General features: G+C 53.9%; 10 protein-coding genes across 10 annotated transcripts; 7 read left to right on the forward strand and 3 right to left on the reverse strand.

The window, feature by feature from the left end:
• Nucleotides 1–530: 530 nt before the first annotated feature.
• CC77DRAFT_95573 (TauD-domain-containing protein) lies at nt 531–2,293 on the forward strand. Its single transcript, XM_018535485.1, has 3 exons — nt 531–1,265; nt 1,314–1,754; nt 1,802–2,293. The coding sequence occupies exons 1-3, from the start codon at nt 699–701 to the stop codon at nt 1,979–1,981; spliced, it is 1,188 nt and encodes a 395-aa protein (XP_018385494.1). The 5' UTR covers nt 531–698; the 3' UTR covers nt 1,982–2,293.
• A 120-nt stretch (nt 2,294–2,413) lies between these two features.
• On the reverse strand, nt 2,414–4,416 carry CC77DRAFT_1020620 (glycolipid 2-alpha-mannosyltransferase). Its single transcript, XM_018525089.1, has 3 exons — nt 3,909–4,416; nt 2,757–3,855; nt 2,414–2,707 (listed from the first exon to the last, which is right to left on the reverse strand). The coding sequence occupies exons 1-3, from the start codon at nt 3,954–3,956 to the stop codon at nt 2,643–2,645; spliced, it is 1,212 nt and encodes a 403-aa protein (XP_018385495.1). The 5' UTR covers nt 3,957–4,416; the 3' UTR covers nt 2,414–2,642.
• Nucleotides 4,417–7,712, forward strand: CC77DRAFT_1020621 (hypothetical protein). The gene is made up of 3 exons (XM_018525090.1): nt 4,417–4,785; nt 4,835–6,592; nt 6,639–7,712. Exons 1-3 carry the CDS (start codon nt 4,664–4,666, stop codon nt 7,342–7,344), a joined length of 2,586 nt encoding a protein of 861 aa, XP_018385496.1. The 5' UTR covers nt 4,417–4,663; the 3' UTR covers nt 7,345–7,712.
• Nucleotides 7,713–9,363: 1,651 nt separating this feature from the next.
• Nucleotides 9,364–10,607, forward strand: CC77DRAFT_936716 (aspergillopepsin A precursor; the record flags this gene model as incomplete). The annotated part of the gene is made up of 3 exons (XM_018534511.1): nt 9,364–9,605; nt 9,661–9,944; nt 9,994–10,607. 3 exons carry the CDS (start codon nt 9,364–9,366, stop codon nt 10,605–10,607), a joined length of 1,140 nt encoding a protein of 379 aa, XP_018385497.1.
• A 315-nt stretch (nt 10,608–10,922) lies between these two features.
• On the forward strand, nt 10,923–13,779 carry CC77DRAFT_1094977 (hypothetical protein; the record flags this gene model as incomplete). The annotated part of the gene is made up of 2 exons (XM_018529768.1): nt 10,923–11,522; nt 11,566–13,779. 2 exons carry the CDS (start codon nt 10,923–10,925, stop codon nt 13,777–13,779), a joined length of 2,814 nt encoding a protein of 937 aa, XP_018385498.1.
• A 54-nt stretch (nt 13,780–13,833) lies between these two features.
• CC77DRAFT_95998 (hypothetical protein) lies at nt 13,834–14,758 on the forward strand. Its single transcript, XM_018535593.1, has one exon. It carries the CDS (start codon nt 14,065–14,067, stop codon nt 14,728–14,730), a length of 666 nt encoding a protein of 221 aa, XP_018385499.1. The 5' UTR covers nt 13,834–14,064; the 3' UTR covers nt 14,731–14,758.
• Nucleotides 14,759–14,786: 28 nt separating this feature from the next.
• CC77DRAFT_1031348 (hypothetical protein) lies at nt 14,787–15,467 on the reverse strand (the record flags this gene model as incomplete). The annotated part of the gene is made up of 2 exons (XM_018526657.1): nt 14,787–15,382; nt 15,437–15,467. The coding sequence occupies 2 exons, from the start codon at nt 15,465–15,467 to the stop codon at nt 14,787–14,789; spliced, it is 627 nt and encodes a 208-aa protein (XP_018385500.1).
• An 803-nt stretch (nt 15,468–16,270) lies between these two features.
• CC77DRAFT_1031349 (L-asparaginase) lies at nt 16,271–17,399 on the forward strand (the record flags this gene model as incomplete). Its single annotated transcript, XM_018526658.1, has 3 exons — nt 16,271–16,846; nt 16,900–17,289; nt 17,322–17,399. 3 exons carry the CDS (start codon nt 16,271–16,273, stop codon nt 17,397–17,399), a joined length of 1,044 nt encoding a protein of 347 aa, XP_018385501.1.
• A 535-nt stretch (nt 17,400–17,934) lies between these two features.
• Nucleotides 17,935–19,889, forward strand: CC77DRAFT_1020627 (hypothetical protein). Its single transcript, XM_018525091.1, has one exon. The coding sequence runs from the start codon at nt 18,116–18,118 to the stop codon at nt 19,601–19,603; it is 1,488 nt and encodes a 495-aa protein (XP_018385502.1). The 5' UTR covers nt 17,935–18,115; the 3' UTR covers nt 19,604–19,889.
• A 39-nt stretch (nt 19,890–19,928) lies between these two features.
• CC77DRAFT_936260 (hypothetical protein) lies at nt 19,929–21,255 on the reverse strand (the record flags this gene model as incomplete). Its single annotated transcript, XM_018534483.1, has 4 exons — nt 19,929–20,840; nt 20,893–20,964; nt 21,012–21,158; nt 21,208–21,255. The coding sequence occupies 4 exons, from the start codon at nt 21,253–21,255 to the stop codon at nt 19,929–19,931; spliced, it is 1,179 nt and encodes a 392-aa protein (XP_018385503.1).
• Between the last annotated feature and the right edge of the window lie 382 nt (nt 21,256–21,637).

Genomic DNA, 21,637 nt, shown 5'->3' on the forward strand with positions numbered 1-21,637 from the left:
GACGATTGTTGGCCCTGGAATGTGGTCCGAGCACTGCGATGTTGAATTCAGAGCGCCGAATCGCGTCAGATTGCATCATCTCGCTAGCGTCGATCTTACTCCAGCTCCAACATACCACCTGCTACAACTACTGCCAATACGATGGGAGGCATGCTTTTAGTATCACGGATCATAGCAAGGATGAGAAAACAGGCCGAACGCAGAGAAATACGGTCAGGTCGTGCCGCTCGAATACACTCTGTATATCTACCTCGCAACTCTCAGCCTGCAGCGCGAGCAGTATATTTCTTGACTACCCTGATCGTGTGTCGTTGCATCTCGATGTTAGTGTCCTGCGGCTCAGCGTCAGGGTGATCGGCTGAATTGTGTGCGATGGCGCAATCGTCCCGATGCGGCAAGTAGTCACTGACAGTGATATGAATCGCACGTATACCGCTCAAATGTATTACTTATAAGGGCCGCCTCTACTCTCTGGATATCTAACTATCATCTACCAGTCCTATAGACCTCGCCCAAGCATATCCTCTCTTCATAGATTGAGTTCAGCTCCTTACAAGCATCTATTGTTTCCTCCATTGTCTTGCCATACCTGCCTCTTGCATACGGGTCACGTCTCCTCAAGTACGCATACCTTGCCGCGATAGACTGCAAAGTACTTGCATCCCCTACGGTCTCTTCCCTGAACCCCGGTAACAATCATGGCGCCCGGACTCGTCGAACCCCAGTACCAGCCTACCGCTACATCCACATCCCTCTCCACATCAAAGTCTAGCAACGTCCACAGCTACGTTCCTGGTCGCACAACTGTCAAGAAGCATGCTGTTCCTTACAAATACGAAGACCTTCGGCCACACTTCCCCACCATCACATGGCCAGCCTACACTGAGATCCCCTACGCCGACAAAGGCCAACTAGGCGATCCAAACTTCAAGAACCTCCTCGCAACCGCCACAGACGTCTTCGACTACAACCCAAAGATTGGCACCGAGGTGCACGGTGTTGATCTAGCAAACCTCACAGATGCTCAGAAGAACGACCTTGCCCGACTGATTGCTACGCGTGGTGTGGTGTTCTTCCGGAATCAGAAGAACTTCAGCATCGACGAGCAAAGGGAGCTTGGCAAGTACTTTGGTGAGCTCCACAAGCATGCTACAACTGGTGTGCCGAAGCGCGAGGGTTTGGAAGACGTCCATGTTATCTACACCGGCGAGGACAGCCCAGACCTGAGGGCGTTGTTCACACCGTCGTTCCTCTGGCACTCTGATGTAAGAATTAAACCATTGCGAGTGACTCGAGTTCGCTAACACAGTCAGGTAACATACGAACTGCAGCCTCCTTCCTACACCTCCCTCAAAGTCCTCACTGGCCCACCTCGTGGCGGTGGTGGAGACACACTCTGGTCTTCGCAATACGCAGCTTACGATATGCTATCGCCGCACATGCAAAAGTACCTTGAGGGCCTCACTGCCCTACACTCGGCCGAGCTCCAAGCCCAGGGCTCACGCGATCTGGGACGAACTGTACGCCGCGACCCTGTCACCACCGAACACCCACTCATCCGAACAAACCCTGTCACGGGCTGGAAGAGTATCTTCTTTAACCCAGGCTTCGTGACAAAGATTGTCGGTGTACCAAAGACGGAGTCGGATCACATCATCAGTTTTTTGACTGAGATTATCGCAACCAGCCCAGAGGTTCATGCTAGGTTCCAGTGGAACGAGGGTGATGTAGCGTTCTGGGATAACAGGGTCACAGTATGTTGAATTCTTCCTGTTGACTGACATGTGCTGACACGCAGCAGAACCACTCCGCTACTTATGGCTTCGCACCCCACCGCCGACACGCAGTCCGCGTAACCGTCCGTGCTGAACGACCGTATCTCGACCCAAAGAGCAAGTCGCAAGAAGAAGAGCTGAGCGAGAAGTACGGAGTCCCGAGGGCGAACAAGGATGGAAGCGGTGTTGTCAACTACAATGACTGAGCATTTGACGTCCTGTGAAAACGCGGGCTAATGTTTTGACTTTATGTATGAGCGTTCTTAGCGAGCATGATGATATAAGCGTGCAAATGAACTAGATTCGACTTTAACGTTGCCTCCTGGCGCACATGTTCTTCGTTTTCAAACCAGTTACACGCTTCCGTACTTGGAAGTGCAAGCCGACAAGGGGTGATTGAGGCACATACAAATGGTCTATCAAGAACCAACACTCATATCTAATTTCCGCAAATGAACGAGGCCGTCATTAGTCTAGAATCGTCAACTACACAAGTAACATTGGTTCAACAAGACAATACATAGGTGGCCGCCAATCCTGCCAAACGTAGCCAACAACAATCCCCGCTACCAACGCCAAACCCAACATATACACCGATATGGTTTTGATTGTCCCTACGAATGCCACTTGGGCAACGAAGATTTTCCTTGATCGAGAAAGCGCCCTTTAGGTCGCCGCCCTCTTGCAATGCATGTCCCAAGTAGAGTCAGAATTGCGAGAACGAAGAAGACAATTTTCAGCACACGCCAAACCTTGGCTGACGTCGAAAGGGGTGCACTTGACCAACAGTCAGACTAGTGTGCCAAGAGCGATAGATGAAATCAAGGTGTCAGATTGAAGTAGGACTGAAGTGAGATTGAGCACTTATTACTGCTCCTTTTCGTACCCTGCTGGCTTCTCCATGCCTTGCATTTCGTAGAAGCGGGATGTGCCTGTGACTTTGTAAGCATAGATTATTATCGTTGTAGTAGGTAGACGTACAGCTGTATCCATTCCAGTCAAAGTTGTCCTTGGGGTTGCAAGAGCACTTGTGGTCGAGGCGGTATTGCTCACCGGTCGGGCAATGCGTGAAGGGGACGTGGTAGTAGGCAATGTCGTTGAAGAAGTGGATCTCGTCCTTTTGTAGTAGCAGACCTGCGGCAATGGAGTGTACGGGGGCATCGCCCCATCGCTCGTAGAAGAAACCGCCTGCGTGGTCAAGAGAGGTGAAGAAGTCAATGTATGCGTCGGAACGGAGCCAGTTGAGGTTGCCAATCTCGAAGTTGGACCAGAAATGGCAGTGGTTGTAGGTCTCGCCGCCGTCGTCACTGAGGAACTTCATGGCGTTGTCCTTGACGATGTGCTGGGGGTAGTGCTTGGTGAAGTTCTTGGTGGCATCCCAGAGGGTGGGGATGGTCTCGACGTATTCGTAGAGACTGAGAGTGAAGCTGTACTTCTTCTTGTTCTCGGCCATGAACTTGAAGGTGTCGTAGTTGATGTCGCAGTAGAGCTTGACGCTGGGCTCGACACGCCAGTACCACTCGTAGTCGAGCATCAAGGGGTGGCGGAAGAAGAAGCCAGACTCGTAGCGGCACATGTGCCTGTAGCTGATGGAGTCGCCGTAGATGATCTTCTTCTCCTTCATGGTCTCGCGAACCTTAGCGGCCTTGTCCTGGTCGATCCATTCGGGGAAGGACCAATGCTCCGTGGGAATCTTGCCGTACTTGGTGGTGCCGGACACGAGCGCAGTGGTGACCTTCTTGAACTCGTCGCTGAAGTCGTCGTCGTTGAGGAAGACCCAGTCGTAGTTGAACTTGCGGTTGAAGCGGTCTTCGACTTGGCGGATGGACTCGGCAATCTCCCAGACGTCGGAGTTACGGGCGAGGGTGACAAAAGTTGCGTTCATGCGGTCGCCGGGGATAGTGGCGGGTGGGAGCTTCTGCTGGTTGGGCGTGGTAGGAGTCGTGACCTGCTGGACGTCATCGCTGGCGACGGGAGCATTGCCCTGGGGAGTCGCGGGCGACTTTGTGTCCTGGTAGACTGGCCAGCTTGCAGAAGGCACAGACGAGGAGGAGCCGATGAAGTAGAGGAGGACGAGAGCCTGCAGAGAGTCAATGGCTGCGTGGGTAATCATTACACGTTGACAGTACGTACCACTACCGCAAAGACGATGTAGCGGATGTACCGCTGGCTGCCGGCCATGGCGTTCCGGCCCTGAGGCTGCTGCTCAGACGGGTGCTTGTGTTTAGCGGGGTTGGGGCCCTCCACTTTGCCTGCTCAATGCGACAGTGCAAGTGTGGGGGAGGCGTAGGCGTGGGCGTGGGTGAAGGCGTGAAGCGTAGCCCAGATGGCGGTGCCGGACACTCGGCGCGTGTCTTCCCCGGAAACGGTTTATAGGGAAACGAACGGATCTGAGACGCGGGGCATGCGCATCAGCAGGTGAGATCGAGGACGGAGTCGAGGTGAAGGAGGGCGGTGGGGAGAAGAAAATACAGGTGGAAGAAAGTAAAAGGAGTGGTCGTGTCGGGGCGCCGTGGTAAAGTGGTCAAGTGTGGCTGATTCGCCCAGAAGCCAGTTCGCAGGGTTACGAGGGCTTCTTGCTTTCTTTGGGTAAGGGCGGGACTTGCCGCCAATTGGGACGGAGACGCGAACACAGCCAACCTGGGTCGCAGCACCACCTCGCCCACCGACCACGACCACCGTCCCAGTCTCTGTACGCTGCGACCGCTTTCGGAACCTGCAGTGTCCACATCGACCGCCGTTCGTTCGTGATTGCGCCGATGCGACCGCCGCCCAGCCAATCTGCCTCTGCCCTAGCCAAACGTCACCACTTTCGCGTGTCAAATATCACCTCGCCCCAGGCATAAGAACACCAGCCAGAGCATCCACCCGACCGGGCACCGCCCACCATGTCTTTCTTCGGCTTCGACACCAACCTGCCGAGGGACCGCGGCCACGCCTCCAATGCCCCCGGGTTCGGCCAGCACGACGCCTTCGCTGCCCTGGGTGGAGGGGCAGCCGATGACGATGTGTAGGTCGCGTCCAATATAGCCCACAGCTCCCGCTTACCCCCAACACAGCATCGACTTCGAGGAGACGTACGACGGCCTGGGCGACCAGCTAGACGACGATGCCGATGACCTCAACGACGACACCTTTGGCGGCGGCCCGGCCACGCAGCAGTCTGTTGGGAAACACTTCGACTTTGCTGGCCAGACCTCCATGGTGTCAAGCACCCTGCAGGAGGAGCAGATGCTGTACCAGGCTCGCCAGAAGTACCCCCAGCAGCAGCAATACCAGCAACAGCAGCAGCAGCCCCAACAGTACCAGCAGAGACCGCCCGTCCCACAGGCGTCCAAGCCCAACCGAACTGGCTATGAGAGCTACAAGGATCCCGAGTACATTCCCCAGCTGGAGGCGCGCGCCGATATTTGGGGCCTCAAGCCGAAGCAGCCAGCTGCGCAGAGACAGCCGTCACCCCAGCCCCCCGCCGCTTCGCAGCAGCCCGCGCCCACGAGGAAGGCCATGAGCATGGAGGAGGTCGAGGCCATGATGCGTGCTCAATCCATAGGCACTCCTCCAGTCCAACATGCGCCACCTCCGGGCTTCCCAGGATATGCGCAGCAACAGCAGTACCCGCAGCAGCATTTCCCGCAACAGCAGCCTCAGTATCCCGGTATGCCTGCTGGAGGTATGCCAGGACAGTTTGCGCCGCAGATTCTGCAAAGGCCTCAGCAGCAACAGCAGCCGGTCAGACAACAACAGCAGCAGGCTCGTGCAGAGCTCCCTGATCAACCCGTCCGGTCTCAGCCGCCCCAACAGCCCACCATCCTGCAGCGACAAAGGCCTCAGTCCAACGAACCCGGCGCGCAGCAGCAGCGCCAGGCGCCATCTCAGGCACAGGCTCAGGGTCCGCCTACCCAGCCTCGACAGATCTTGCAGAACCCGAACCGTCTGTCCGGTCAAGGCCAGCCGATGGTTCAGAACCCTCAACAGGGTCCTCAAGCCGGTCGCGGGATCCCTGCGGGACACAACCGGGGTCCATCGTTCCCCGGAATGGTCATTACCCACCCCGAGCAACTTCTGCAGCTATCCGAGGCCGAGCGTGCAGCCTTCCTAGAAGAAGATGCCAAGCGGGCCAAACGGAACCACAAGATTGCTCTGCTAGCAAAGGACAACGGCCTCATGACGCCACAGGACAAGAACTTCATCACCCGGATCCAGCTGCAGCAGTTGATGACTGCGACTGGCAACTTGGAGGAGAGAGGGCCCGAGGCAGCTATTGCTGAGGACTTTTACTACCAGGTCTTCACCCAAATTCGGGGTGCTCCACGTCAAAACCCGCAGCAGCCAGCAAGCCAATTTGCTCAGACATATCTGTTCCAGACCAACAACAGGTTTGGCAACCGCAGACAAGGCCGAGGAGGCGACAACCACATGCAGCGCATGGAGCAGCAGATCCAGCGAGCAGTCGAGGCCGCCAAAGCGAGACCAAAGGCTAGACAGCTCGTTGTGGAAGGCAGCCTAGGAAAGATTGCCTTTAGCAACTCCAAGACCCCGCGACCGCTGCTCAACCTCAAGCGAACGGAAAACAACGACAAGCTGCCAAAGAACCACAAGTCTTCCATCGCGGATCGCAAGGAGGCTCTCCGCAACATCGAGGCTGTGTACAAGACACTCATGCAAATGGAAGACCACGAGCGCGCAATGCCGCCTCCGATCCAAGAAGGTAGCCCCCCTGAAGCCATCCAGGCGCACATGGAGTGGCGATCGAAGATTGAGGCTCTCCACCAGCAACTCTGGCTGAACACCAAGATCATGGAGCCCATCAACCCCAGGTATGTTTGGCACCCCACGAGACCTTTTCTCGCTAACAATAACTAGCACACCGCATCCCTTCATCTCCATCCTTTCGCATGCCAAGGGAAAGAAGGTGATTCCGCGCCTGTTCCGACACATCAACGAGCAGGAGCGCATCACCGTTGTCACCATGATTGTCGTCCATCTAGATGCTCTCTCTGTGGTTGGCCATGCCATCGCTACGCCTGAAGAGCCTTTGAGCGCAGCCATCCGAGAAGAGGTTGACCTTTTCTCTCAAACCGTCATGTCACCCATCCACGCACACATTTCCGAGGCGCCATTGAACATTGTCATCGGGCTTCTTGGCCTTGTCTTGGACCGCACCAACCTCCATGTTGTGGCTCGTAGCAGAATTGGTCTTACGCTTCTTACGTTCCTCATATCCCGTGCGGAGCTTCTTAAGCAGTCGGCTCCAGAGATGGTGACCGATTGGCAACAGTGGACGGGGCTTTACAACCGTCTGTTCGACGTCATTGAGCCCGTTCTTCCTTACCTGTTCCCCGGAAGCATCAACGACACGGACGACATGTACATCTGGCAGTTCTTGGCTGCAATGGGTGTGGGCGCCAGTCCCGAGCAGCAACAGCGTTTGGTGCTGGGCGTCAAGGACCGCGTCATGGAAACGGTCTCTGTTAGCAAGGCCCTACCTGCTGACATGGCAAGCGCACGCACAGCAAATGTGAACCTCTTCATGAGGGCTATCGGTCTGGATGTTGAGCTGCTTGGATGAAACCCCCTGAGGATCAACATTTAGCCATGCAATGCTATCGGGACGCCACGCATCGCGTTCTGCGGTAGGCCGATGTTCGGAGTACAAAGTCCATGCCAAGGGGTTGGACGCCGATGGACTCGGACATGCAGCACCAGTCTTGCGTGTAGTCGTCGCCTAGTTGCCATGTGTCCGTTGCATAGTCGGAGCAGAGCGGAGGACCAGAGAGCTGGCAGTATAGGAGTTATCCGAGAGTAGACGGCTCTGGCGGCCAGGCCCAGGTGATGGATGGGCCTCTGGTGGCGCGTCGACGATATAGCAAGGACATCACTTTATGATAGAACAAAAGCGCCCCATTCAATATTCGAATATACGCATTGATTTCATGCAGCGATTCCGCCTGTCAGTGTCAACATGTTCGTGCCCTCCCGGGAGTAGCCCGTGCACTTGCGGTTCTCTCTCGACGCCACTCGCTTGAGCAGAGGCAGGGAACGCGGCTGCTTTTTCCAACTAACGCCTAGCCACGCGGACTCTCTTTATGCTTTGCACCGTCTCCTTTTTGTGACTGTACCAAAATACAGAGTGGAGAAGCCCAGTCGTCTACGCATGCCTGAGGTTGGCTATTCGTCCCTAGGCACGACGGCTTGCAGATGAGGAAATTGTCGTACCAGTCTGACAAACACCTTGCTGTGAGATTCGAAACACGAACTTCGCATCGACGGATGCCCAGCCTGTTTGCTTGCCGAGACAAGTGGCGCCAAACTGCGATGAAGCATGTTTGCCGTCATGGAGCATGTTTTGGAAGAGCCACATCGGGTTGGTTGGTTCTGGAGAAAGCGCTCATCCGACGCCGCAACATGACAGTTAAGCTTCGCCCCGGTTGCTTGTCTGACATTTCGGATACGCGAGCGAGATGGAGAGGTTTATCCGCCGGCTGCTTCTTCTCAAGTTGCGGGCTGGCGGGCCCTTTGTTTCATCCTTGCGACGACGCCCAGTTAGCTTGTCTGGTCTTGGCATTGCGAAACACTACTCCCGCGGCTTCGTCAGCTCATCCGTTCATGCTCGCTGACGGCATAACCGCGCGTCATCAACTTCAGGCGACTCGGCAGAAAGAGGCATACGCTCCCAACGTAGCAGACCGTCAACGACTGAAATGAGGTGGCTGACAGAAACAACTCTCTAGTACCACCACCGTACGCAAGCCATGTCTGCCGTAAGGGAGCCTCTTGTGCGACTCCGACGTTGGCTGGTACCACGGTACTGAAACGTACCTGCAGTCGATGCCATGCCTGCTGCTAGCTCTCTCCACATTTCTTCGACGGTGTCAAGCTGGACGCGTAACGACCCCATCCCCTTATCGATACCTCTCCGATGAGGCTCGAAATGCGTCTCGGCCAATCATAGCGCGCCCACTAGACCCATAGTCCCCGTTTTGCACGTTTAGTAGCCACCCAGACTGGCTTCTAGATTTTTGTGCCTGAAAACCTGACAGGAGCTAGGCTTGATGTTCCCCATGGATCATCGTCAATGCAGCACGCGTAGCGTTTTGTCTGCTGCCGCGTGGATCTCAGCTTGGCCGTGAGTGTCGAGTTAGCGCTCCCAGATCTTTCATTATGCGTCGGTATCGGTTCGGATTGCAGGCACTGGTTTCATCTTCCTCAAGTTTCACACTCTCTACATCGTTGGTCGCGTAGACGTTCCTTCTTTAAAAGCACTCTCCTCGCACACTCCTTGAGAACCGTGGACTACCATCAGGCCGAGCCTTCTGTTCTGTTTCTTTCGAGGAAGTCGTTTCGTTTCGTACTTTTCTTTCTTTAACCATTCCCTTCTTTCCAAACGACAGGTTCTTCCAGTCCGGCTGCCGGTCAGCATTAGCTCAACATGTTCTCCCTACGATTCCTCTTTTTCGTCACTCTTTTGGCGGCCGTTGTGCTAGCCGTTCCCGCCCCTGCACGCAAGAGGGGTCTCCAAAAACGTTCCTTCAAAGTTCCTAGGCAAATCAACAGGGCTCATCCTACCGGACCCAATGGCGCTGCTGCCATGAGGAAGGTGTTCAGGAAGTACAACTTCAAGGTCAAGGAAGACTTTATGGTCAAGGAGGGATTCATTTCCTTCACCAAGCAGAGCCAAAACGTGACCGCGGCCGCTGCTGCTGCTACTGGCGGCAACACCACCGGTACTGTTGCGGCTAACCCCGAGGAAAACGCCGCTCTGTTCTTGTCGCCTGTCGATGTTGGTGGTCAGACCCTGAACTTGGACTTCGACTCTGGCTCCTCCGATCTGTAAGCTCACACCTACCATGCGTTCATGCAATGCACTTTACTAACTCTTGCCCAGCTGGATGTTCAGTACCGAACTCGACCCGCAGCTGATTGGTCAGCACACTGCTTTTGACGCGTCCAAGTCTACCACTTTCAAGGCCACAACCGGTTCTCAGTGGAAGATCAGCTACGGTGATGGTTCCGGCGCTGCTGGTGTTGTTGGCACTGACACTGTCACCATTGGAGGTGTCAAGGTCGAGGGCCAGACCGTTGAGCTTGCAAACCAGGTGTCTCAGTCTTTCGTCCAGGATACCAACACTGACGGTCTTGTTGGTCTTGCGTTCTCCAGCCTCAACACTGGTGAGTTTTCTACATGCCGTACATATCGAGTTGTGCTAACAATGACTAGTCAATGATGGTACCAAGAAGACTCCTGCAAAGACCTTCTTCGACAACGTCATGCCTAACCTAGACATGCCCGTCTTCACTGCCGATCTCGACCCAGATGGCACCGGTGTGTACGAGTTCGGCAAGATTGACGCCACCAAATTCGAAGGCGAGATGGCATGGATCCCCGTCAAGGCCGACACTGGCTTCTGGCAGTTTGGCTCTACCAAGTTCGCTGTCGGTGACCAGCTGTTCGAGAACCCTCAAGGCTCCGACGCCATTGCCGACACCGGCACATCGCTCCTCCTTGTTGACCAGCAGGTCGCTGAGGCATACTACTCGCAAGTCCAGGGTGCTCAGCTCAACGCTCAGGTCGGCGGTTTCATCTACCCCTGCGGCGCCACTCTCCCCGACATGAGCGTCGCCATCGGTGACTCCTACATGGCCAAGATCCCCGGTAGCCAGATCACCTTTGCCACTGTCGATGCAGCAAACACGACCTGCTTCGGTGGTGTACAGGGTAACCAGGGTGCAGGTCTGCAGATCTACGGCGACACCATGTTCAAGGCGCAGCTCGTCGCTTTCAACGGTGGTAACCAGTCCCTTGGTTTTGGTCAGAAGCCAGTCCCCAAATAAGCGCATATCCTTAGCAGAAGGAAGTACAGTTTGCTCGCATGTACATAGTTCGATATCCTTTGCACATTCACTTGAAAATATATGGGACAACCCAAAGCATAGCATGGCACAGCGTGGCCACAAGATAATGAATGAAGACATCAATAAACCATATGAAGCCTTTGCATGTGACTCGTGGTCAAAATAACGTGCAGGCGCTAGTGTGTGGGTTGAGGAAGGTGCAACTCTTGAATTTGACTCGCGTTCCGCACTGGTCTCATGATCAAAGAATTACATTGATATTATTGCCCATGCGACAATCCCGGTATAGCTACAATGCAAGAGCAAGAGTTGAGCATCCTCGAATGGGCGCGAAGGCAAGGCGCTTGTATAAACTACGAGACCGAGTTGCTGCACATTGGCAGACTTGAGGTGCCAGCAAGCGATGATTACGATCAGCATCTTCACGATCCCTCCGACGCGGCCATCACTACTGCCCTCAGCACGCTTATCAAGGAAAGGCTCACGTTGGATAAAGAAGCTGCATCACTCCTAAAGGCAGTGCATTCACTCCAGGAAGTTGATGCAACCAAATCGTCAGCCATCAGCAGCCGAATGTGGATACGCGATCTGAAACAAGAGCTGCCTGTGTTGCAGTCAGACCATGAGCTCGACTTGCTGAACTTTGGCAGTGTAGCTGTGCCAGACTTTAAGAACTTGCAAATACCTTCCGAGATCACGGTAGAGCAGAACGACGAGGGCTTCACATGGCCAGCCAAGTACTTCGCCTATCCTGCTCAGTGCGATGCACAAGTCAAAGCCGAAAAACTCGCCGTCACGAAGGAGGTATTGGAATATCTGCAAGAAGCTACCAGAGACGCATATGTACCGGAAGATGGCGAAAAGATTGAAGCCGAAAGTACCATGCGGAAACAGGTAGGCAGAGTCCTTGGTGATGTCCGTCTGCTAAACGATGCAGAAATCAATCATCCGGCCTGTCACGCCACCGTTGCTCCCTTTGTCTCCGCCAATGAAACCCTACATACCATCCTCACCTGCAAATCGTCTACCACTGGCTTCGGACAGTAGTGGCTCGGTCACCGCTGAGGCACAGGCTTTGCACGACCAAATCATGGCGGCGGATTCCCTGCTTCCTGAGGGCTCAGACGGCAGCGACTCAATGCTACTCGATATTCCCCACACAGCCGCTTTCAATCCTCTCGAAGTATCCACCCTACCCATACTTAAACGCCGAGCCGAAGATCTCAAAGTAGAAGGCCCACTTACTCCACCGCTATTTTCCACTTCGCCAACGAAGAAGCTGAAGTCCGTGTCTTTTGCAGACACTCTACATGAGTATAGCTCGTACGTGCCATGGGGTCAAGACGTGATGACTGGTGAGGGAAAGTCCAGCGTTGAGTCCGACCAGTTCTTCAAAGAAATCGAAGACCTGGCTGAGGAAGCGAGGAAGAAGGTTGAAAGTGAGAAGTTATCAGGCGCCGACACGATTGTAAGAGTGGATGTACCTGACGCTGACTTCTCACTACCTGTTGCACCATGGGACGAGTATAGTCAGCGTAGTGGCAAACATGGACCTGATGATACTGAACTCCAAGCACAAATGAGGTTCATGCTACGGATCAGGCATGAGGACATGAAGTCGGCATCTTCGTGGCATGGACTTTCGGTCCCGGAGCGAGAGTTGAAATGGGGCTTTCTCAATACCAATGTATTCGCTCCAAGCCTCGAAGAAAAACTCCATGGTGAATCAGAAATGACTAGGATCATCGCTGAGGTGGAAAACGGCAATATTGCGACCAGCTCCACTCAGGTGTGGAAGCGCGAAGGGCTTCGGATCCTAGACGAAGACGAGGACGAGGAAGAGCTAGATTCGAATGGAGATGAAGGGCGACAGAACATGGAAGCTTTGATACGCAAGCGAAAGTTGGAAATGGAGGAAGAGATGGAGGAAAAGCACCGCTATCGGACGTCCTCACAGCAGGCTGTACGCCCACAAATCCAGCCGCCCAGGGGCTTGCAGCAGAGCCACCACTTCGGAGGACGAGGGGCAGTGCAGACCTCAAGGACCCGGTCGAAGAAGATGGATCACGCCTCCAAAGGACTCCAAGGGTCCATGGATGCGAGCGGTGATCTGATGTTTGGCGGATTTTCAGCGTCGACCGCTCTTCACAAGTTCATGAAGACGCGTGGAGAGTCTGTGGAGCCAGTGAAGATTGATAGGACAGAAGCACCCGATTTGGAAGGTCATGCTCATTCCAATGCGTGCAATCTACCAGTCCAATCAAGAGGATCTGCTTCGCACAAGTCAGCAGTCCAAGGCCAGCAGGCGCATACCGTCAAGCCACTGCCGCCCACCGTTCCGAGCAATCTAGCACCTTGCTCTTTCGTGGTCTCTTCGTCCTTGCTACAGCAGCGAGGAGTACTGAAACACATCGAACAACTGCACCCAAAAGCAGAGATGGTATATCGGGATTATACACTACCGCACTCCATAGCCGGCGAGGCCGAGATCATACTCTCTCCATCCACGGGCCTGATCTTTACCACTTTACAGGAGGTCAAACAAAGAGCCCTCCCTGGGCAGCCAGAAAGATCACTGGTGAAGGAACGTGTGGCTACGCTTCAGTTACGGTACGAGAGATTGGTGGTTTTAGTAAGTGAGGGGCTGAGCCGTGAGATGGAAGAATTGGGTTCAAGTCGGCCAGATGACCCGCGCGATGCGGAGGCGCTCGAGACTTTTGAGCAGTTCGCTAGCAAACTAGAGGGCGATGTTGTCGTTCGGTATGTCCGCGGAGGAGAAACGGCTCTCGCGTGCTCCACGGTGATGGAGATGGCAAACTACGGACTGCCCCATGGCTCAGTGGACATTGGCGACATCAAGCCTATGGCTCAGGAGACGAGCTGGGAGGTCTTTCTTCGTCGAGCGGGATTCAACCCATTCGCTGCTCAGGCAATCGTGGCGTGGCTCCAAAAACCCTTGAATGTACCAGTGGCTCCTACACCTCCCGCAAAATCCGTGTCAGCCGTTGGTCTTCCGCGTTTCATACTGATGAGCGAAGAAGAGAGGGTGCGTTCGTTCCAGGCATTGATGGGTGGAAGTAGGATTCTCATTACAGCTAGCAAGTTGATGGGCCAAGCGTGGGTCAGCGCTGCACATGGATTCAGGATGTGAGATGGAGATATGATACTACGAATCTATAGACATGCGATGTTCAGAAGTCACATGGAGTAACTAAATTTAGAACATTAAGATTTTTTGCCATCACCAACTGGCATTTCAAGAGACATTGGACGTGGGGTGAAGCTTGGACCAAGAATGACGCCGAAGCTACTCGAAATATCGCAAAGGCAGCTACACCAATAAAATCTCATGCCAAAGTAGTCATTCGGCTTGCAGCCTTACTGGCATCTCGAGTAAACTTTCGCCTATAGACGAGCGGTCTCGGACGCGTCGAACATGTCTTCAGTCGGTGTCATCATCTCAGGTCGGCCTGTCGTAACCGAGCCGTCCTCCGTGATATCGCCTACCCAGTTCGCCTTCCAGATTCCTTCGCAACCGTCATTCTCCCACATTGTCGTCTTCCTGCTCCCAGGCGTCACACTACCAGATGGCACCGCCGCCGCCGTATACGCGCAATTACCCGGCACGACCGACTTCAAGCTTCTCGGCGCGATCGCAAACGAGAAGCCCAGCGCGATATTCAAAGTGAACGCGAAAGCTGGTGGGCCCGCGGGTGGTGGTCTAGGCGACAGCGACGATGCCATGGTGGACGAGGGTGTTTCAGTGGACGCGTCAAACGGCAGCACCGCACCGCTAGCTCTTGGGATCGCCGTCGAGCCCGCGCAACAAGTCGCCGCAGCTTTGGCGGAGAAGAAGGCACAGGATGCCGCGGCGTCAGCAACACCGAACATGGGCCAGGGCAACGAGCTGGTGCTTAGAGGGCAGAGGAGCGTAGAGACAAAGGTGCTGGCGCAGAGGATTATCAAGAACTGCTACGACTTCTTGACGAGCTGGGGTACAGGAGATACCGTGCCGCTGAAGGCATTCCAGGCGTGGTGGACCAAGTTTGAGGGCAAGATTGAGAGGGATCCAGGGTTCCTGGAGAGGAGCGATGGAGGTTGAGATTGAGCACGGCATGGATTATAAGACTGTACGATACGAAGCTCGCAGACAACCCCTCAAAACGCCTTGTTGACACCATCCCATTCTGGTTCCGCGAGCGCTGCCGCGTACATTGCATGCGGCCACGAAACCTTTGGCGCCTTCTCTGGCTTACGCTTCGCCTGCTCCACTACTGCATCGCCCAGTACCTTTTCGATTCCCGCGCGCTCGTACCGCACTTCCAACTGCTCTCTCAGTGGCTGAAGCATTTCCCAATCCGTGCTCTTCCTCCCAAAATCTGTTACGACGGCGATGCGAACAAGTCTCGAGAGCTCGCCGATCCTCTCAGCAATTCCTGGGCTGGTATGGCACGCGATTGCTGTCCAGACATCATGCGCATCCGCTCCGTCGACGCCATGCGTGGACAGAAACACGACTGCTGCATCGGCACCCTCGACCTCGAAGCGCTGCGAACCATCATACTTTTGCGTGGTGCCAATATCGTGAAAAAGGCATGCCATCAAGAGCAGATCGCGGCAATGGGCGTTCGTGAAATACTTTGACAATGTGTGTTTGGCCAATGCGTTAGCATAGAGATAGACTCTGATACTATGGTCGAGAATTGCTGGGTGTAGCAGACCAGCTGCATGTGCATATGCAGCTTTTGATATGTCTGTGTCAGGGTCCAGGAGACGCGAATACGTCCCGCCCTCTGGATTGCTGGCACCGGCAATGGTTAGGTCGGATGGTGGGCACATGCTGCGCTATACGGTATGAATGGTGATATATAAATCAGAGCAAAGTTTATGCGACAGAAAAGTACTTTGTGTGTCTCTTGTACATATAGACGCGCTTGTCGTCTGTTTCCCAATCGGGCCACAAGGCGTGGGCGAGCGGGGCTAGCCACGATACTTCAAATCCAACGTCGGACGTCTCATCATCACTGCTAGCAGGCGCGCGCGATTTTTGAGCATCCTCAAATTCCATACTTCAGGAATTGGAGTCTTCAGGCATGAATCTTGTCGCAGCTACCCTACCCAGAGTTCTGCAATCTCTAGTGCCAATTGGCGATCATATTCTCCACACACGGCCTACACAAATACTAAAGCAAACCAAACGTAAGCTCTACGACTAGACGCCGGTAACGGCTATCAAGAAGAAACCCCCAGTCATCCGAGTTTGCTAACACGCCCTTGGCGTTCTTACTAAACACATCCTAGCGGATCCAGAGTGTGGGCTATCGCATGCAAGGCTCACTGATAAGACACGCTGACACGACGACGGATCTGGACGACTCGCATGGCCAAGAAGTTCAAGCCTTGCTACTACTCGTAGAATTAACTAATCGAGCTGCTTCTAGAAATACCAAGCACTGCATGACGACAGTGCCTTGACCGCAGCTCGACAATGATACGATAAGAGGCCGTGGAGATAGGCGTAGCAGGTTCGCCGACGGTAAGCTTGGCATGTGAACTGGGTGACAACAAAAGAGTATAAAGACTGGCTTCGGCTTGTTGTGAGTCGATTGTGGTTTCAGCTACGTGCGCATCCGGTTGGCAAGATGAAGTTCTCTATCCACCTTCTTCCTCTCTTCACGGCCCTTACCCTAGCATCGCCAATTGATCTTAGTCGGTCAAATCTCCACCGACTCTTCGTACGCCAGGATATCCAAACACCAATCAATGCTTCCCTTCCTAATGTCACCATCTTCGCAACCGGTGGAACAATTGCCTCGCAGGGTAGCAGCAATACTCAAACCACTGGCTACTCGATAGGTCTCGGAGTCCAACAACTCGTTGATGCCGTCCCAGAGCTCCTGAACATCTCGAATATCGCCGGCTACCAGATCTCCAACGTCGGCTCTGGTAGCGTCAATGAGACCATCAGCTTGAGCTTGGCGCATATGATCAATGCTGAGTTGGCCAAGGAGGAAATCTCCGGTGTTGTAGTAACGCATGGCACCGATACGCTCGAGGAGACTGCTTTCTTCTTGGAGAGTACGGTAAACTCCACTAAGCCTGTCATCGTCGTGGGTGCCATGAGACCGGCGACTGCATTGAGTGCAGATGGTCCGCTCAACTTGTTCCAAGCAGTTACCCTTGCTGGATCGCCTGCCGGCCGGAATCGAGGAACTATGGTGAGTTTATGAGTCGAGATGCAGCCGTGAAGAGGTTGTTCTAACATTTTCAGATCGTCCTCAACGACCGCATTGGCTCTGCTTTCTACACCACAAAGAACAATGCCAACACCCTGGACACATTCTTCTCGACTGAAGCAGGGCAACTCGGCGTCTTTATCAACCAGGTTCCATACTTCTTCTTCGCACCCTCGGAGCCTGTCGGCCGCGTAGTCTTCGATGTGACCAATGTTACGGATTTGGCGTCCGTACCGATCCTGTACGCCCACCAGGACATGGACCCCTCGCTGTTCAACGCGTCTTATGCTTCCGGTGCTCAGGGCATTGTCTACGCCGGAGTCGGTGCAGGCGGTGTATCTGATAAGGCTGCTCTGGCTGCTGAGGAACTTTACAATGCCACCGGCATTCCGATGGTTGCCAGTCACCGGAGTTCAGACGGGATGGTACCAAACGGTGGCGACTTTACTATTGCAAGCGGGTTTTACAACCCGCAGAAGGCAAGGATCCTGTTGCAACTGGGACTCACCATGGGTTGGAGCGAGGAGGAGATTAGAGAGGCTTTCGCGTTGAGCTATCCTACACCTTAAGCGGTGGAGGGGTCTAATACATATGTTAGCAGACTTGACGAATTAATGAGACAGCCACAATGGCTTGCAAACACAATTTGCCATTCCAATCACTAATTTGCGTGACGATTCCCCCAAGACGGGTACATCGGATGAGTAAGAGTATTGCTATTGTTCGAACATGTCTTGCACTCGAATGACAAGTATTCATCCGGTTTCCGTTCCTCTCTTCGAATGATGTCGTATTGCTGACAAAGATGGACAACAAGTGAGATTCAACGCGTAGAGAGAGTTCACAGTCCAACGATGTGGTGAGGCGGCAAGATACGAGACTGTCATCCTGGACAATGTTTACAATAGGTTGCGTGGCAGGCTATGGCATTTCCTGGTGGCTGGTATCTAGGCGTTGCTCCTACCAATGGGTTGCATTCGTCGTGGATTACAAAGGAAGAATGCGCGACACTGCTCGGTCGGACTTCGCTGGGTTCATTGTGCGATGGAAACACCGCATACGGATGATTGCGCGATGCGGCGTTGGAGTCGTAGGTGCACAGCCTCCCAAACTTCAGGGCCAGATCTCGCTGCAGGGCCCTGCACGCCGACGTCATGACTTGGCGCTACCAAAGGAAGCCAACATCGTCTCCATAACTACGTCCATGGACCCGGTAATCATGATGTTAAGTTTCAATTCGAATCCGCAGTCATGTCGAATGATATTGCCGCAAACCGCTCGGGGCTCAAGGACTTTCTCGCATCTATAGCGACCATCTCGGGAGATCTTTCAAACATTACTGCGCCGCCTTTTGTACTAGCTGAGAATTCGACGGTTGAGATACCACAGTACTGGGCGGACCATCCGTATCTCTGGGCAGCGCCGGCGTTGGAAGAAGATCCCGAGAAGCGCGCGCTGCTTGTGCTGAAGAACTTCCTATGCTCACTACGGGGGCAGCAATATGCGGGGCGAAAGGAGGAGGATGGCGTCAAGAAGCCATTGAACGCCTTTCTCGGCGAGCTGTTTCTCGGCAGCTGGAACACTGAGGAGCTGGGAGAGACGAGGTTGGTCTCTGAGCAGGTCGGCCATCATCCGCCAGTAACGGCGTGCTATCTGTGGAACGACCAAGTCGGCATCCGAGCTGAAGGGTTTACGGAACAGGAGATCACCTTTTCAGGAAATGTTAGCATCAAGCAAAAGGGCTATGCCATTGTGCATGTCGACAAGTACGACGAGGACTACCTCCTGCCCCTGCCGAATATCAAAGTAAAGGGTCTGTTGGGTGGGGTACCACATCCGGAGTTGTACGGCGAGTATTCTCTCATATCGTCCAACGGATATATCTCGCACATCAAATTCGAAGGCAAGTCCTTCTTTGGCTCCGGGCATAAGAACGGTTTCGAAGCGAGATTCTTCCACGCAGATAGGCCCGATGAGACGATCTACACAATTGAAGGAGCTTGGAACAGCACGTTTACCATCAAGGACGCGCGGAATGACTCTGAGGTGGAGACGTTTGACGTTAGGACTATCAAACACAAACCCATGACTGTGCCCGACCTCTCAGAACAGGACCCGTGGGAGAGCAGGAAAGCATGGAGCGACGTCATATCCTCCCTGCACAAGGGTGACATGAAGGGCGCCACCACAGCGAAGAATGCAGTCGAAAACGGCCAAAGACAGATGCGAAAGGACGAAGAGGCAAAGGGCGAGGAATTCAAACATGTCTTCTTCAATAAAGTACCTAACGACCCAATCTTCGACAAACTAGTCAAGCATGACCCTCAAGCTTACACCATCGACCCCTCGGGCGGCATATGGAAAGTCGACAAGCAAGCCGCGGAGCAGCGACAGCGCCCGTTCCATGGTGACCTGACACCGTCTAATCAGAGAGTAGCGCACAAGCAGGGGCAGCCGCAAGAGGGTAGACGATCAATAAATGGCCAGGACCAAGACAGCGGTGGGGCTGCTGGTGCGGTAGGCTCGGCGAAGTCTTCCAACGGCTATGCACCGGATGCGCCGGTTCAGAACGTAGCACCAAAACCAGTCGGCGACGCAACGCCCCGTGACGAAAAACGTCCAGATTCGGCAGTGGGGAGTAAAGGGGATTCCCGCCGTCAGTCGAGTAATGCGATAGAGGTTACTGATGAGATGGTGGAGAATTTTTTGAGGGCCAAGACGAGTAACCTGCGAGTGTAAGTATGATTAGGGTGGAGATTTCTTACTTACTGGTGTCACTTGGACCATGCAGTTTTTCAGTACCCAAGCCGTTTAGTCCAGCGGTCATACGCAGTGGACACCGCACTACTGTGGAACAGTTTCAACCTGCTGGATGTTGATACATGTGGATTCAAAGCGTCAATGTTTTCAAAGCGAACATAAACACAAGCTTAGTCGAATATCTCTTTTTTTTTGTTTTGTCTGGCTCGCGCCGACATGAGAGTAATATCATAGAATCTAAATTAACTTGTAACCCTTTCGTCTACATCGTTGACTTCTTAACACCTTTTCCCTTTTCGGCGTCCTATCGCCTCTCGTTCTTCTGGTTGATGTGCGTTTCCATTGTGATTTCGCCAATTCGGCACTCTTCATCGGACACTTTGCCTCCCCCCTTTATTTTCCAGGTATTGAACACCTTGTCGCTCTTCTCGTTCTCCGCAGAAATATCGTCTCGCAGTCTCACAGGCGCGAGATTGCCCATTCCATAGTCCTCGTCGATCTCCGACTTGGACGGTCCTTTTTCTGTCTTCAGCAAAGACATTGTCATGCTAAAAAGGCTAGGCCTCTTTCGCGACTCCTTGGTTGGATCGTTGTTCCATTGTGGTGTTCGCATGCCAGATGGGCCCGAGGGACCGAATGATGAGTTGGTGAAACCAAACTTCTCGGAGATCTGTCGCCAGAGGGGGCGGAGGGTGGCGAGGGAACCGGCTGTGATTGCGAGCCCTTGCTCGATGTCTGACCAGATTGCGATGTCGACGGTGGCCCAGAGGAAGTCGGGATTCTTAAAGTCCATCACGTAGCCCATGCGAACGCAGACTGCTACACTGGCAATGCAAGCCATGCCGAGAATGGGAATCAGCAGAACCCTCGTCTTGACTGACATGTTCAAGCCCCAGATGAGGAAGAAGGGCAGAATGGCAAACGTAAAGTCGCTAATGACAGAAATCGCACTGTACAGGAACGTAAGACCGATGATGACGTTTACGTCGATGCAGGTACCGTCTTCGATACTCTTGTTCCAGAAGAAGCTGACCGGGTGGCACTGGAAGAGGGTGACGAAGAAGAAGATGAGTCCACAAAGAACCGTGAGGCCCATGGCACAGTAGATGATGTATTTGTGTAGTTTCTTGACGGTGACGCGGAGGAGGAAGAGGCCGATGGACATTTTGGATGTGATCATCGCCCAGCAATATGCGATGTAGCAGAGCCACCAGTACTGTCGGTACTGTTAGTCTTCTGGTCGTGGAGAGTCACAGGTCGAGGCCTACCCGCATTGCTTTGTACTGTTGCTCGAACGAGAGTGTATCCATATGCCGTCCGGTGCCATAGTGAACACCACCCTAACACAATTAGTCAAGAGCTAGCAGGTAGTGGCTATGGATCTTACAATGGCGCAAGTAGCGAACATGACATGGCTACATAATGCTACCACCATCCACCAGTCGTCCGGTCCAAAAGCTTTCACGATGCGGGCTCGTACGTAGACCCGCAGGACAGTGGCTATGAATGCGAGCGAAACGAACGTCGAGCACACCTGCACACGTTAGTCGACAGTCTCCATCTCATCCAGTTCCTGTACATACCGCCGTCAGTTCAGGTCCCCGATTGTCGAGTTCGTGCCTTGTAGCCATGATGATGGCGTAAAGTCGGGCAAATCTGGTTCCCCCCAGATTCCTGAGGAATCGCGCGGATTTTGGCTCCATATACCTCGTTCCCGATGCCTTGGGTATCAGCCAAAATGAGTCAGCCCGCATTCTAGCGAGTCTCGATTCGAATGGTACCCAGGGGAAGGCGGCTCGTGGGCCCTGCCCACCGCTACTGAATGGGAAACACCGCCGGCATGTCAGGGCAGGGCATGGGTGCACACCATGCTGATTCAACGCTCAGTTACGATGGGGTCCAGGGGTGTTGTGGCGATTATTCCCGTGCTTTCGCAGCTTCCACTCTGGGCATGCATTTCGAGTCCCCTGCTCGTTTACGTGAATACAAGATGATCATAATTTGTTGATGGAT

This window comes from Alternaria alternata (assembly GCF_001642055.1).
Source record: "Alternaria alternata strain SRC1lrK2f unplaced genomic scaffold CC77scaffold_11, whole genome shotgun sequence".
NCBI classification, from domain to species: Eukaryota; Fungi; Ascomycota; class Dothideomycetes; order Pleosporales; family Pleosporaceae; genus Alternaria; species Alternaria alternata.

Excerpts from the sequence above, each read along its gene's own strand:
- CC77DRAFT_95573 (XM_018535485.1), top strand. The coding sequence starts at position 699 with ATGGCGCCCGGACTCGTCGAACCCCAGTACCAGCCTACCGCTACATCC. Across the intron at positions 1,266-1,313 it reads CGTTCCTCTGGCACTCTGAT|GTAACATACGAACTGCAGCC; the intron begins GTAAGAATTAAA and ends TAACACAGTCAG. Across the intron at positions 1,755-1,801 it reads TCTGGGATAACAGGGTCACA|AACCACTCCGCTACTTATGG; the intron begins GTATGTTGAATT and ends GACACGCAGCAG.
- CC77DRAFT_1020620 (XM_018525089.1), bottom strand. The coding sequence starts at position 3,956 with ATGGCCGGCAGCCAGCGGTACATCCGCTACATCGTCTTTGCGGTAGTG. Across the intron at positions 3,856-3,908 it reads ACATCGTCTTTGCGGTAGTG|GCTCTCGTCCTCCTCTACTT; the intron begins GTACGTACTGTC and ends GACTCTCTGCAG. Across the intron at positions 2,708-2,756 it reads TGACTGGAATGGATACAGCT|GCACATCCCGCTTCTACGAA; the intron begins GTACGTCTACCT and ends ACAAAGTCACAG.
- CC77DRAFT_1020621 (XM_018525090.1), top strand. The coding sequence starts at position 4,664 with ATGTCTTTCTTCGGCTTCGACACCAACCTGCCGAGGGACCGCGGCCAC. Across the intron at positions 4,786-4,834 it reads GGGGCAGCCGATGACGATGT|CATCGACTTCGAGGAGACGT; the intron begins GTAGGTCGCGTC and ends CCCCCAACACAG. Across the intron at positions 6,593-6,638 it reads ATGGAGCCCATCAACCCCAG|CACACCGCATCCCTTCATCT; the intron begins GTATGTTTGGCA and ends AACAATAACTAG.
- CC77DRAFT_95998 (XM_018535593.1), top strand. The coding sequence starts at position 14,065 with ATGTCTTCAGTCGGTGTCATCATCTCAGGTCGGCCTGTCGTAACCGAG.
- CC77DRAFT_1020627 (XM_018525091.1), top strand. The coding sequence starts at position 18,116 with ATGTCGAATGATATTGCCGCAAACCGCTCGGGGCTCAAGGACTTTCTC.